General features: G+C 53.4%; 1 protein-coding gene across 1 annotated transcript in view; it reads right to left on the bottom strand.

The window, feature by feature from the left end:
• PRRX2 (paired related homeobox 2) overlaps positions 1-14,624 on the bottom strand; it is a 34,931-nt gene extending 20,307 nt beyond the window's left edge. The window contains exon 1 of the mRNA XM_080927875.1: positions 14,352-14,624. Within this exon, the coding sequence (XP_080784001.1) occupies positions 14,352-14,595 (244 nt within the window). The 5' untranslated portion in view covers positions 14,596-14,624. The remainder of the gene's footprint in view (positions 1-14,351) is intronic.
• Between the last annotated feature and the right edge of the window lie 1,229 nt (positions 14,625-15,853).

The following is a 15,853-nucleotide window of genomic DNA, read 5'->3' as shown; positions in this document are numbered from 1 at the left end:
AGGGAATGGAGCAGAGACTGAAGGAATGGCCAACCAAAAAAATCAACCTAACTTGAGACCCAGCCCATGGGCAAGCACCAGTCCCTAACACTATTGGTGATACTCTGTTATGCTTGCAGATAGGAGCATGTTGTCCTCTCAGAGGCTCCACCCACAGTTGACTCAAACAGATACACCCACAGCCAATCAGTGGACTCCTATGCTAGAATAGGAGGAAGGATTCCAGGCCCTGAAGGGGACAGGAATGTTACAGGAAGACCAACAGTCAACTAATCTGAACCCCTGGGGCTCTCGGAGTCTGAACAACCAACCAAAGAGCATACACAGGCTGAACCCAGGCCTCCCCACTCATATGTAGCAGATGTGAAGCTAATCTTCATGTGGGTCCTGAACAACTGGAGCAGGGGCTATGCCAAAAACTGTTGCCTGTCTGTGGGATGTGTTCTAGCTGGGCTGCCTTGCCTGGCCTCAGTGGGAGAGGAAGCGCCTAGCCTCACAGAGATTTGAAGTGTCAGAGTTGGGGGGATACCCACGGCCCCCCACCTACCCGGAGAAGAAGAAGAGGGGGAAAGGGGGGAAGGAAGGATTGTGGGAGGTGGTGACCGGGAGGGGGGCAGTGAGATGTCAAGTGAATAAGTAAAAAAATAAAATTTAAATTTAAAAAAATAGGAAAAGAAAATTCCAATCTCCTTGCTCCCAGAAGCAGGGACACTAAGGATTGAGGAATGTCTGGAGCCTCAATTTTCCGACCACAGCAGATTCCCTTTGATGTCATAAAGGTGCCTAGGGAAGCCTCCACTCTGTCAAAGTCCTGCCACCTAAAGCCCCGTGTAGGGCTGTCAGTGCCCTTCACCCACCCAGCAGAGTGGAGTGTAGTGGTTAGACTATGCAAACTTGGTAAATCTCAGCCCTGTCCAGCAAACCCTCAGCTGGTGTGTGTGTGTGTGTGTGTGTGTGTGTGTGTGTGTGTGTACACATGTCAGGTGGCTGTCCCCAGTCAAACCCAAGACCAGTAGAGTTTATTTGCATAATTTTCCCTCTAAGGGCCTGGCCCCTAAGCTGAACTCTCTAACTTCATTAGCATTTCTCCAGCTCTTTCTATAAGAAAACCTGGACTCCCTTCTTCAACAATCAATGTTGGAATCTTCCCCGAGAGGAGGGGACAAGAACTGAGTAGAGTAGGGGACTAGAGGATGAGCAGGGACTCTGCCCAGTAGACCTTGGAATGATGTGGTTCTAAAAGAGAGCCCGGTTGCCACAGTCCCCTAAGGTTGACCTAAAACAACCTCAAGGTTGAGCCATGAGCCTCCTAGTATTGGCAGTTGGGTATCTTCTTTCTCCTCCTCCTCTTCTTCCCCTTGATAGCAGCCTGTACATCAAGTTTGCAGCCAGAGAAAGAAAGAAAGTCTAGGGATCTGAGCAGACTAGCTTAGGCTAAACCAGAGCAAGTATCTAGCAAATGCGGTGGGGTGTTAGGCACAGCTGGATCCACACTTCTGTCACGGGCCTTTCTGTCCCTGGCTCTGCCTTTTCCTACAGAGATGGGACACACACACCAGTGTGTGATCCTGAACTTCTGACTCTCCTGCCTTCACCCCCCCCTCCCAAGTGCTGGTTTTATAGTTGTGCACCTTTGAATTTGGCAATGCAGTGCGGGGTGGGGCCCAGGGACCTCTGCAGGCTGGAAAAGCATCAGGCACCGGATACACAAACTCAGCCCTTGAGACAGATTTCTATCAGCTGTGTATATGACACTGCCTGAGGTCCAACATACCTAGGCCCTTTTCCCTACATTGACAGAGTGAGGACAGTATTCCTCCACTTCTGGGACACCCTCTGTGCCTCAAGTCTATGGAGAGCCATGCTGGATGGGTCCACTTTTGGAATGCTTTCTCCGGGGCTCTCAGGCCTGTCCTTGCTACATGCCACGGTTGGTGGGTCCCTCTGGTACACGCAGGGAATATGGATCTTCACAGCCTGTCCTGAGATCCAGTTAGCCTCGTCCTGTGTCACCAGCAATACAGCTGGGGGGAGAGGGATGCTAGCTGAGTCTCCACTCTGCCTGGGGATGGCTATACAGCCTTGAAGAAGCTGACCAGTGGATGCTTGTCTGCAATCAGGAGAGGCTGGAGAAGCAAGACAGAAACAGAGCCTCCCCAAAAGAGAAAGGGAGGCCTGCACAGTGCGTTAGTAGGTGGCAGGGGCTCCTAAGACTGAGACTATTAATACTGTCACAAAGCAGGGTGCCAGTGAGACTCCCTGCTCACTCAGATCTGGCCCAGAGAAGACTGTGGTGGCTCTACAGGCAGTCACAGGGGCTGTGTTAGGGGGAAGGGAAAGCTAGTGGCCTGAGGTCTGCAGCAGGAGCCCAAGGGTGGAGCCCCGCCCCCAGGCTGTCCCTGCCCCAGTCCAAAGGCCTAGGGCAGGGCTGGAGATTCTATAGCTGTCCCCTGGAACCGGCAAAAGCTCTTTCCCAGAAGAGTGGAGAACAGCTGGACTTCCCATTCCATCTTGGCACAACCTGCCGGCAAAAGACCAGTTAACGGACCTTACTCTTCCTGTCCTGCTCCAGGGCGGGCTGGGGACAGAGGGACAGGTTTTGTTTAGTTTTTTTTCTGCCTTAATATGGAGTTGGTTTGGGTTGGGACACTCCCTCATCCCTAAGTTGAGGAGACATCTGCATGCTCAAATAGTTCTCTTTCCAATGTAGGAGCTACATTGTAATGGAAAAATAAATAATGGCAGGTATGGTAGCTTCCTGTCTCACAGCCCTCATCTCTGGGATAGCTGTTGCCTGCCTAGGGAAGCCACTGAGCTCCAGAGAGGGAAGCATCTTGTCCCAAGGAACCTAAGCGACACCAGCCTGGTTCTCTGGCCTCCCCAGACCTATTTTTCTGGGGCCTTAGACAAGTAGAGAAATCACCATGACAACAAGCCCTCAGGATGATACAGTTTCCTGACTCCACATCACTTCCATCTTTAGAAATTGGGACAGTGGAGGGAGAAACACTTCAGGTCCCCAGGGTGGTCCCCAAACCTGAGAGCTATCACTCACAGCCCAGAAGCCTTGTGGGGAAACTCTGAAATGGCCCCCAATGTGCCATAACCCTTTCTATATCCACTCTCTTGGGGACAGGGCTGGCCTGGCATGCCTCCTTCCCTGGCAGAGTTCCCACCTCGCCCATCCATCCTGTTTCAGGGCCTGATGTACACTTTAGTTGGGCTCTGATTTGGGGGTTTCAGGCAAGAAGGCAGACCAGGGAGCCAAGAGCACCTGGCAGAAGAGATTCGCCCAGCCCTTACCCTTCCTTCTTCGGATGCTCCCATCCTATGTATTCCCTTTCTTCTGTCATCTGCTCCCCAAACTCTGGAGCTACTCCGTCACTGAAAAGGGGAGCCCACCCTGGTCATCACTTAGGCCTTTGGGCAGAGAAGGCAGTAAGAACTTCGATCAACCCCAAAATGAATGCAGATACCACATCCACCCAAATTTGCCAGCAGCCAAGGCATGGTCAAGTAGGGGTATGCATGTTCTAAGCATGATGAGAGGCCTTGTGCAGCTCCAGGGATACACATCCATTTAAAGCCATCTTATCCACAGATCTGGAAATAACAATTAATCTCTAATTTGAATTTTAACCTCAAACACCACATTATAAAAATAGTTGTGCAGCATTTTAGGGATGGGATTTGTCATGAAATTAGCTACGGTTACATGGATGCCACAGAGAAGAAAGCAACAAGCCTCTGTATGCCTGGGAGCAACCAAGGCATACACAGACAAGCAAGGGGTTTCAGCACAATGGTGCTGTCCCTTCTGAGGGGACCTGAACCACAGGGTGAGCTGGGCAGGGATCCAAGGATTGTCCAATGGGTTGGGAAGCAATGGACTGGGAAATTAGGTACTAGCAAAGCCACCAGGCAGTTTGTGGGACCTGGCAACTTTTCCTTGCTCAACCCCACCCCCACCAGACTACACTGTGTCTGCCCCTCCTCAGAGTGTCAGAAAGAAGGAAACAAACTGTAAGCCGGTGTGTTTACCTGTGCACCTGCTGGTCTCCTGAGCTCCTCTGAATGTTCCTAATGTAGGGACGGACATGCTCCAATCTTAGAGCAGAAGCCAGGGCTAGGCAGGGTTGGTGAGCAGCTCCTCTGGAGACTGAGTAGCCCAGAAGGCTCAGGGAAACTGAGACACAGCAGCTGTTATCACATTAGACTTTTGGTAATTGTGAAAACCCCACAATGGATGGGGAGCTCTTGGTTTCACACTCCAGACACCCACAAATGTGGGGAATTATCCCTTGTGCACATACATGAAAATGGGAAATCTCTCTCTTCTGTCTCAGCAGAACTCGGGGCCTCAGCCTCCATCATGGTAGGAAGGGCTCTACCACTGAGCTATGTCTCCAACCCTTTTCTCTACATTTCTCTTTTGACACAGGCTCTCATAAAAATGGCCCACACAGACCTTGAACTCAAAATCTTCTCGCCTCAGCCTCCTGAATAGCTTTCACTACAGGTCTGTGTCACCAGGCACAGCTCTAATCATGGCTAATCTGATCTTCGTTGGTGTAGGCCTGGCTGTCCTAAAACTAGCTCAGTAGACCAGCTGGCCTCAAATTCAGAGACTTGCCTGCCTCTGCCTCTTGAGTGCTGGGATTACTGGTATGTGCCACCAGTACCCAGCAATAATGGCCAATCTTGAAGAAAACACTCTTGCGCCATCTGCCTCTCATTCCTGCTTCGGGGACAGACAGGCTTCCTCTCCTACCTGAAGCCCCTGTGTCTCTCTCTCTGCTTCCCCAAGCACCCTCAGGACCCCAACTCCTAGTAACCTCGCTCCAGCTTTAGGTCTCTTCTGAGATTCTGCTTCCTCCAGAACACCTTCCTCAGGTGTCCCTCTGATAGAAGCCACGCAGCCCCTTCACCCCAGAGCCCAGCCTGGGCTTGGCATGTGTGATACCCTCAGCAGACAGGCAAGGAAAAAGGGAAGAGTTAACGGGGACTCCACCCTCACTTCCAATGCCTTGAAACAGAAACTAGAGCCCTCAAGATCCACTGCAACCCCTGCAAGATCCAAATCTGCAGCCCCAGCAACAGTTTTATTTCAATAACGAACCTGCTTTCAGCTGCTCTTAGATCTGGAGCTTTTCTTTCTCTTTCCCGACAAAACCAGAATAGCAGTTTTTACTTCTTGTCTCTAGTCATTTCTCCACTTTGAGTCCTGACACTCCCCTCCCTGGGTTGTAGAACCCAGAGAACCAGCTCAGCAGGAGAGGCCGGCCTACCAGGATGTCTTTAAGAAACCAAGAAACCTTGGTTTCCCTCTTCAGCAGAGCATAACCCCAGCCTGGGACAGGCCCAGCCAGGGGCCTACTGAACAGCAGATTCTTGGTGGTAAGGGGACAGGCAGAAAGGAATCCAACCTTGGCAGCATACAGAAAGAGGACTCAGCCACTCACAGTGACATGGATGCAGCAGTCCCTGCACATTCCCTGGGCAACCATAGAGAAGTCACTCTGGCTTGCTGAGCTGGGACTTGGGGGGGAGGGGCTGCCCCACCTCACCATGGGCTGCCAGAACAAACCAGCCATGGGTAGAGTGCAGAGGGCTAAGGAGAAGGAGCAAGAAAGTTATGCTGGGCCCCAAGCCCTCCAGGACAAAGTCTGGCCATGTCACTGGTATATCCCAGCAAGGTGCCTGTGTGCAGAATGAATAATGACCAAATAAAGGAGAGCCACCTAACTTCCTTACTGAGTAGCCAGAACCGATGCTGGCGAGGAAGAAGTCACAGTCGCCCATCATTGGCTCTCAGGGATAGCAGGGCATCCTTTGTGTGGCTCGGTCTCAAAGGGAAGAAAAGCAAGATGCCTGTATGAAGTCAGTGCTGGGATTTAAGCCTTGGTAGCTTCTGGAAACCAGGATTTGTAATGGAGGAGACTTTTACAGGGCACCTAGCTTCTGTAAGGGCAGGAGAGCCACCCTCCTCCCAGCTGTGAAGACTAAACTTATTGGTGTGTGTGTGTGTGTGTGTGTGTGTGTGTGTGTGTAGGGGACAGCAAGAGACCTTCTGGAGAACACAGCATTATCACACCGCTGACCCAGGCCTGGCCAGGACTCACAACTGGGTTTCTAATTGCTAGTGCTTTGATCCTATATCACTCCTAAATGTTGGGGTTATGGTGCCCGCCATCCAGTAGCCAGCCCTCCAAGCATATAGACCCTCGGCTTACAAATCCTTTCCTTTCCAGTGAAAAGGAAGAGTGAATGGCCAAGCCTGAAAGACACAGGAAAAAAGCAGTTCTTGGCCTCAGCATGCCAGCCTGGGGAAAAGCAGCCCTAATGTGCACCCTGCACACTGGGCACACACTGGGTGCCCACTGGCTAGACCAGCTACCCGGAGCCCATCTTGAGAGCATTAGAACTGCTGGGAACAGATGTTTTCTGTTACTCGTTATTTGTTAGTCTAATGAAAGGAGGTGCGCTGGCTTTCAAGACCTCGATGGTCTGTGGGGGTTTTATGTGGGAAGCCTTTGAGAGCTCTGGCGGCGGGGAGGCTGCGAGGCCCCTGCCAGGCGCGCCCGCCCCGCGGCTCTGCTTTGATTCCGAGGTTTGCAGCCATCCTCGTGGTAATTCCAGCCCTGGTTAAATGTCATTTTTAATAACGCCATCCCTGGCATGTAAATGGCTTCACCCAAGGCAAGAAGGGAGGCTGTCACGGAGTGGGGAGAATGGTAGTGGGGAGGACAAGGAGACAGGAAGAAGGTGGGACTGATGAAGGAAATCTAGAAAGAAATGACAACCCCATTGGGGACTGGATACTCATGCCCAGGGGATCACCCTTGAAGGGAGCCACAGGAGGTGGGATGGAAAAGATAGGGTGGTAGAGAAGAGGGACTTGGGGTTATAGAGAACCCAGCTCCATGATGAGGCTTCTAACCCCAGACGAACCCTGGCCACCGCCGCACCTGGGGGCAGGAGCAGGGTCAGGAGGACACTGAGGATCCAGCAAGGACTGCTCCATCACAAGCTCTATGCCAACCTCCCAGGATGCCTTGGGCTGGTCCGGAGCAGGCGCTTGGGCAATGCCAAACACAGTGGGTAGAGGAAAACAGCCACCCGTGGAGACCTTGCTGGAGTAGTCACCCTTCCAGGTCCTTCAGCTCTCTGTTGCCATGGCACCTTATACAGCTGCTCTGTCACTGCGAGAGTGTTTCTCACTTAGTGAAAGGGACAACAATGGGTGCTGTTGGCTCTGGAAGATCATCAGCAGGGTATAAACCCCTCAGGGGCTGAGGCTGTCGCTCAGTTGGTGAATGCCTTGTCTAGCATATGGCACCGCACATCTGTAATCCCAGCACTTGGGCTGTGGACACAGGAGGAAGTGTATGAGGTCAAAGTCATTCCCGGTTACATAATGAGTTCTAGCTCAGCCTCGCTACACAAGACCCTGGCTCTGAACGCTAAATCTAAATAAACACAAAAAAACTTGCAGATAAGAGACCTTTATATCCAGGTACGCAGGCCTGGGATTGGGAACTCTGATTCCCCAGAGTCTGGGAATGCATTTCTATCAGCTTCACAGATGAGCCCTGGAATATCATTAACCATGTCCAAGAAAGGTGGTCCAGCCATTTGATTCCACACACAGGGCACAGAGGCTGGGCTCAGAGGCTGGGCAGGCTTTAGGTGGAAGGCTGGGTTAGACCAAGTGGGAACTCAATGATCTGACCCCCGTATAGAAACATCTTCTGCAGCATCTCCTTGGGTAACGATGTCACAGAGATGGGGCGCTCACCCCTGCTACATCTGGAGCTGCTGAGGAGTTTATTCTGCTCTAGGGCTGGAGGGAACTGTTCCTCCGTAGAAGCTTCTAGGCCACCCAGGCCCTGTGCCTAATGCTCCTCTGCTAGCTTACACCTCCTAGACCAGCTCAGGCCCCCCGCCATTGCTCAGTCTTCGGCCCTCTTTTCCTAGACACGCCCCCACACAGCCCTACCAGCGAAGACCAACAATGTCCTGGCTGCCCACCCCACACACAGGCAAGCAGAATCCATCTTAAAGCCCCGAGCTAATCTCTTCCAGAGCGTGCTTTATTTTTAGGGGCACAATAAAAAACATCATTACCCATAAAGTGCTCCATGCAGACGGTGTCCTGTCATCACCAGCCCTCCGCCCCCGAGAGCCAGTCAGGGGACAGATGTGGAAGGGACCTAAACCTGGGGCCAGCAGGACATTAGTGTTCTGATCCCCAGGTCGTAGAGAAGCCATGTTTTTGGCCTCCGGGTTTCTCTGCTGTGCTTGGTAGACCCGTAAGCCATGAAGGCTATGGTGCCTTACTTGACAGCAGACCGCTCAGCTCCTCTCAGCCTGACAAGCCCTGCCCCCTCCCTGATGGCTCAGTGTGTGCCGATGATACCCAGTCTGTGGCTCTGACCATCACAAGAGCCTACGGAAACATGCCCTCCCCCAAGCTCTCTCTGAACAGGAAGCCTCTCTCCTACTTAACGCCTCCTAAGAGCACTTAACCCAGAGCTCATGTAGCCAGGTATGTCTGCTCTGCCACTGTCTGGGGCCTTGAGCAAGCCTCACCCGAAGCCTGGTAGGACTATGTAGACCAGCTGGAGCCTCACAGTGGCTGTGTAAGCATGCACACCAAGTGGGGCATATGCACATGAGTCTCTGTGTCACTCTGTGACTGTGAATCCAGGACCCATCATGTGGTCCCCAAATGCTAGCAGGTGACAACATTCTCACCCCCAAACTACAAAAGAGAGAAAAATGGAGAGGCAGTGAGGTTTTCGTTAGCTGGGGAACCTTCTCTACTGTGAGCAAAAGGCCCATTCCCGGATGGAAAGAGGGCACTTTGGGGGGACAGCTGCAGGCAGGCAGCCAGTCTTTTCTTGGCAAACTACATTTTATCTGTTCCGTGCCAGCTCCTGCCCAGGGGTTAGCAGGGCAGGTCAGCAGGGCCTGGGACGGAAGGACTAGAGATGTGGTCAGACAGATGACTGGATGGATAGAAAGTGGGAGCTGGGGGAGGGGCCTCCTGTCACATTGCCATCTGTGGCTGGAGATGGGTATTGGGAAGGGCAGAGACAGGGGACCTTCATGCTCTCCTCTCTAAGCTCCCCAAGGCCGGGCACCCCAACTCTCCTCCATGCCTGTGGTACAAGGCTGGATTCCTTCTGCTTTCTCTTCCTCCCCTGACCACCTCCCAGCCCCCAAGTGCAACCACACCTGTCAGGGTGTGAGGCAGCCCTAGTCAGGTCACTTCCATATTCCCAAGGCCCCACTGATGACTTGGAACAGAGCAATTGGACTTTGGGACAACATATAACTATGTTGGAATCCCACGCAGGAATAGGGTGAGCTACCTTGTCACATAGATAGTGTTCTCTGACCCTCAGTTTTCCTCTACAAAGTGGGGAATAGTCAAAGGACCCGTGTCATGGGGCTGGAGACAAGACAGGGCACTTGGCTGAGGTGCCTCTGGGTTCCCAGCCACTCTGCACATGCCTCACACTGTCTTCAGCTCCACATCCACGTAGTCCTGCCTGCCCTACTCCTAACGGGGCAGCACCCACAATCTGCCTCTTTTTGGATCCAGGGTCTCATGTAGCCCAGGCTGACCTTGAACTCAAGATGTAGCTGAGAACGACCTTAACTTAAACTATTCATTCTCGTGCGTCTACTTCCTCTGTGCTAGGGTGACAGCTGTGCACCTCACTCCGGACCATGTGCTGTGGATTTAACGCTGGGTTTTGTGCATGCTAAGCAAGAACTCTACCCACTGTTACATCCCCAGTCCCCTAGTATCTCTTCCTTAGGAACAGTCCTCTCTAACATCACGCCCTAACATCTCCCCAGCATCCAGGAGCCCCTACTCTTAACTTCTCTCACCCACACACAAAGCTGAGCTGGAGAGAGAGGCCTGGACTTGGAGCTCCAAAGCCAAACTGACATTCCCAGCTTCGAGATCTTGGGTAGGTTGCTCCACCTCTCTAGGCCTTTAAATTATGAGAACCATAAGCCCTCTAAGTATGCCACAGAGCTGTCCTGAAACTGTATTGAGCACCACTATGTGTCACATAACTATTTTAGGGCTTGTCCCATCCCCATAAGGAACAATCCTTGGTCCCATTCCACAGGTGACAGGCCAGCAAGATGGCTCAGTGTATAAAAGTGCTCGCTTATAAAGCTGACAACCTTAGTTCGATGTTTAGATCAGTTTGATGTCACTAGAACCCAAAGTGAAAGGAGAAATTTGGACTGGGCTCACCAGGATATGAGGAAGACAGGTCCCTCCTCCCCTATCTTTGGAGCCCTCCGGACTGTGAAACCACCAACCCATGGAGGTGGGAAGGGGCAGCTAACCAAAGGGACCAATGGGAAGCTGCCTCGGTCTCCTTCTGTAGACTCCAACCCAGACAGAAGCTTGGCATGGTGCCACTGAACCACCCTAATCCAGGGACAAATCTGGATGTAGTTTCCAAGGCAAGGGGCAGTGGGTGAGTGATTTCTCGAACCTGCCCTTGAATCTCCCGCCTGACTCTACATGACCTAATTCCATGCAGGGAAACAAACCTCAAAGCCTCCAAAGCCTTTGAACCTGTACCCACGACCATGGCAGCACTACCCATAACTCATGTCCGCTTATGAAAGAAATGACAAACAAAATACGGTCCATTTCTCCAGTGGAGCATAATTCAACCGTTTACAGAAAAGGAGTTTGGACACAAGATACATGGATGAGCTTAGATGCTTTCTGAACAAAATACGCCAGACGCAGAAGGACCACACAGTAGATAGGTTGACGGATACTCATCTCTGAAACCCACTGACTCCCCAGCATTTCCAGGTGGCTCCAAGGTTCTGTTTAGCAAGGGGAAGGGACACCTAACCTAGGCTCACCACAATCACCAACTGTCACTCAGCTCATAAGGGCTTTAGCTCCCCCTGGACCCTGGATTCCAGGCGATCCAGCACCCAAAATCTACACCGGGGCCACTTAGTCTCCATGGCAACCCAGCATCCTGTGCTTCTCCAAACAGGTACCAGCTCTGAGCAGGGCCCAGCCTGTCCGGACTCAGGCCTCTTCGCCTAGCTCCTGGGGCCATGTTTATTTTCTCAGCATGTCCATGGCCTGGTTTCCGCCCTGCCCACAGGAGGGAACGGTTTAAAGAAACTGGAGGTTATTAATGTGGTTTCTTTTGTTGTATGCCATCGCAACGGCAGCGAACAAGGGTTTATTTTCCTAACGTGCTTGGCATAGTTCAGCATTTGTTTCAGAAAGAACCCGAGACCCTGGTTTGTTCTGAGTCACTAGCAAAGCCACAGCTTAAAAGGCCAGCTCTGGATGGGGGGCGGGGGGGAGTGGAGCAAAGCCTTGGAAAGTCATTGGCAGACATGGGCTGGATCTAGGGTGGTTTTCAAAACCCAAAGAAACTTTGTTTGTTGCTGGTGGTAGTGATGGCTGCTCGATTGCTTTTTTCTTTCTTTCTTTCTTTCTTTCTTTCTTTCTTTCTTTCTTTTTAATTAGAAGGATGAGAAAAGAGGTTGTTATTCATTTGCCCCGCCCCCAATAGCCTGTAGTTACCTATTAGGGGGAATAAACTATCTATTAGGGGAGAAACTCTACAGAAGCCACAGGAAGATTGGTTTTTAAGGGTGGCTGTGCCCTGGAGTGCTGAGGGCTCAGGATTAGTTAACAGAGTAGCCCATGGCTCATGTGTGCTGCCCTGGGGGTGAGTCCTGGCACTCAAGTCTGCCTTCCTTCCTCCTTCCTATGTTGGGGACAGAACCAGGGCCTTGTACACACGAGGCCTCTAAGCTCATCCCCCCCCCCCGCCCCCAGCTGGTACCTCTTTCCAGCAGTTTGCTCTGGGCTCACCAGGATATGAAAAAGACAGGTCCCTCCTCCCCTATCTTTGGAGCCCTCCGGACTGTGAAACCACCAACCCATGGAGGTGGGAAGGGGCAGCTAACCAAAGGGACCAATGGGAAGCTGCCTCGGTCTCCTTCTGTAGACTCCAACCCAGACAGAAGCTTGGCATGGTGCCACTGAACCACCCTAGTCCAGGGGCAAATCTGGATGTAGTTTCCAAGGCAAGGGGCAGTGGGTGAGTGATTTCTCGAACCTGCCCTTGAATCTCCCACCTGACTCTACATACCCTCTGTCCTCAAACAACTTCGTGTGCACAAAGCAAAGGCCTGGCAGTTCTGGTGGGCTTTCGGGACTGTGGTCAGATGCTGCGGGCTCCAAGGGACACCAGTACCCACCCAGCTTCCTAGTGGCTGTCAATGGCACCATCTGCACACTTGCTCCCTTGCTGACACTTGCAGTCTGGGATTCCGGGGGAGGGCTTCCATGTGGGGACCAGCTACACGACAAAGAACTCAGACTTTACACCGTCTGCTCCCTTCCAGGACCAGGGCCTCTGCACGCCTCACCGTCAATTCAGCGATTTTTCCTTCGTCTCCCTTGGTCCACCCCTTCCTTCTCTTCCTTCACTTTAGTTTTATTCTTCCCTCTGTCCTGCCTGCATCCCTCAGTCATCAAGGTGAAACCAGAGAACTCGGAGCCCTATGGCACTTCACTCTACCTCTGGCTGGAACTGCTCTCCCTCCCCTCCCCCTTTTCCATCAAGGATCTAAAAGCCGACTTCCAGGGCTGTCAGCTCAGTCACCATCCGTCACCCAACACCCCAGGGAAGAGTGGCCAGGCCCCTGTGAATGGTGGGAAGTGGTCACCAGCACAGAAGGCAGGGGCCTCCCTGGAGCTGAGTACCACGCCTGCCTGCCTGGAAGCATGGGGGGGATATCAGAAAGTGCTCTGTGGATGTCCCAAGACACATGTGCTCACAGCCTGGTTTTGAGACAGTGCTGCTGTCCTCTCTGGCTCCTCAGGACCCCCTTTTGTCTGAGAGCAGAGGCTCCCAGCTTGCTTGAGAACCCCTCTAACCCTGGCCCTCCACAGAAAGTGGAGTCCATAGGGTGGGTGGGAAGATGAGGGGTACCAACCCCTGTTCTGTCAGCTCTCCACACACTGGTTGAGAATAGACAGTCAGGTGTCTCAGCACAACCAGCAGGACAGTATGGTCTCAGAGCTAGGGGACAGAAGTGTTTGCCCCAGACACTCCTCCAAAGCACCTTTGTGATCTTTGGTGACTCTGGCCCTCCTGCTCCTCACCAAAACTATCCAAACATTCTCGGCCTTCAGTCTGTCTCACTTCCCCCAAATTCACCTCTATATCCCTATTTCCCATCAACTCCCTCTTTGAAAAGCTGAGCTGAGGCCTCTATAATCCTCAATCCTCTGTGAGTGTGTGTGAGTGTGTGTGTGTGTGAGAGTGTGAGTGTGTGGGTGTGTGTGAGTGTGTGTGTGAGTGTGTGTGTGTGAGTGTGTGTATCTGTGTGTGTGTCTGTGTGTGTGAGTATGTGTGTGTGAGTGTGTGTATCTGTGTGTGTGTGTCTGTGTGTGTGAGTATGTGTGTGTGAGTGTGTGTGTGTCTCTGTGTGTGTGAGTGTGTGTGTGTGTGTAGGGGTGGTCCTTGGGTGGATTAGTTGTTTTTAAAGCCCCTTCCAGATGACCTTTAACCTTTGCAGGGGAAACAGGCCTAGCTAGCTAACTGACCTCTGAGAGCTCCTCCACCCCAACTGAAGGGTGGGGTTGTGCAGATATCTCCACCCCACTAACTCTCGGAAGACCTGTTTTAGCTCGAAGGTTCTAAACTAACTTTGGCTTAGTGGCTCAGCCCCTCCAGTCTCAAGTTCCCCCAACAGCCAGGGCACCAACTTCTGAGGGTAGGTGGATACGGAGTGCAAGGAAAGCCAGCTGCCCTAAGTCACAGGTCCTCACGACTGTGAGTGGATCTGGTTCAAAGAGGGTCTCCTCCAAAGGAAGGGCTTTTGAAACAACAGCAGCTCACCCCTGGGCTGTGGTTTTTAGGATTGTGGCTCCTATTGTGAACAAGCCAGTCCTCCAGTGCCCTCAGCTGGGATCCTGCACCTAGGGTTCCAGTAGCTGGGGTCCACAGCCACAGTCACAAGCTCTGTGTCCCACAGTCCGGGGAACCCACAGCCGGGGTTGGGCAGTCCACGAGTTCTGTAGTCCATAGATCTCTGTAGCTCCGTGTGTGTGTGTGTGTGTGTGTGTGTGTGTGTGTGTGTTGGGGGGGGAGCAGTATCTGCCAGTCCCACAGCCACAGTCTCACAAGCCTAAGACTCCACCAACTAAGAGTCCCAGAGCCAGTGGCTCCCGCAGCCAGTGAACTCCACAGTTCGAGTTCCTTAAGGAAGGGACCCTGGAGTCCCGCCGCCCCTGCCCGGTTCCCACGCCGCGCACTCACCGTCCTGCGGCGCCGCCTCGCTGCCGCTGCTGCCCCCGGACGGTTCGCGCGCCGCTCCCTCCCGCGCCTCGGGCCCCGGCACCGGCCCCGCTGCCCTGCGCCCGGCAGCCGCCACCTCCTCCAGGTCCAGGAGGTGGCTCACCGAGAAGTTCTTGCGCGCCTGGGCGCAGTCACCGGGTACGGGCGGGGGCCCGGGGCCTGGCGCTGGCGGGTCCAGGGCGAAGGCGGCGGCCGCGCTGTCCATGCCCCGGCCGCGCCTCTGCCGGCCGCCGCCGCCTCCCGCTGCTCGCCGCGCGGGCTCTCAAGTCAGTCGGTCGGGGACCCGAACTTTCTGCCCTCCCCTACGGGCGGGCCGCCTGCTAGCCAGCGGCCCGGGCCACACGCCCCTTGTCGGGGCGGACCTCGCCCCCGGCTCCCCTCCCCGCGTCCTGCGCCGTCCGGCGGGAGGCGGGGCCAGGACGGGGTCCTGGGACTTCCAGAAGCAGTTTAGGGGTGCCCAAATCCCGCGGGGGCTGTCTTTAACCCCCCCCAACCAGAGTCCCTGGAGGTGATTGATGGGTGGGGAATCCTCCTCTGTACGTTGCATATTGGGGGTGGGGCATTCTAAGAAAGTTGACAGATCCTGTCCCCTCCTGTGCACTCCTTAAACAGGGTCTCGTATATTGTATATTAGCCTCGAATTTGCTAAGGAGCCAAGAACGGCCTTGAACGCTTCCCAGCTTCTCCCTCATTGTTCCCACCCTGATGGAAAGAATCAGACGTTTTCTGAGGACCACCCTGTTCCCTCCATCTGGGATGGAGGCTGGGCCTTTCCTCTCCTGTCGGAGTGGGTGACACTCCCTGTCCCCAGAAGCGGTTCTCCTGAGGAAAACCAAGTTGGGAGGGGCGGACTTCTCTCCGGAGACTCAGCAAGGGTGACAGATGAGTGACAGAGGAGGGAAAGACAAACAAGGCCTATCTTTTACTTAACTTTTTCAAGGAAGCCCAGAGTAACAGCAGCGGGTGAGAGGAATGGAGACTCTTCGGCGCTCCAAGTACCCATACTCCAAGTCTTATTCTGTCCCCTCGCTACTGCCAGAGAGAGGCACGAGTCATAGCACCAAAAAACTCCACCAGGAGGTCTTCAGGGTGCCAGGGGCAGACAGCAGGAAACCCTCGTGAGACCCACGCTGAAGGCCTCCATGGAGACTCTGACCCACGCCCGTGGCACCCTGGGTCTCTTCCCAAGGACACAGGGACATTGCAAAGGGTCTGGGAGATGATCTAGCTTCCGTTCCATTTCAGGACAGTCCAGGAGAACTACTGACGTTGGTCTGTAAACTTGATGTTTACTGCACAAAGTGAGGTCCAGAGCCTGTATGTGTCACATTAGGATCTGGGGGTCGCTGTTGTCACGGTGGTATTGTTCATCTACAAGTAGTCACCACTCAGAGCGGTAGAGCAGAGCCATCCTACACCGTCGTTCCGGCTCCAGCCTCCCGTGTTTGTATCCAGACCACACC

This window comes from Micromys minutus (assembly GCF_963924665.1).
Source record: "Micromys minutus genome assembly, chromosome: 13".
Lineage (NCBI taxonomy): Eukaryota > Metazoa > Chordata > Mammalia > Rodentia > Muridae > Micromys > Micromys minutus.
Note: the sequence above shows the minus strand (reverse complement) of the source record. Positions and strands in the feature narration are given on the sequence as shown.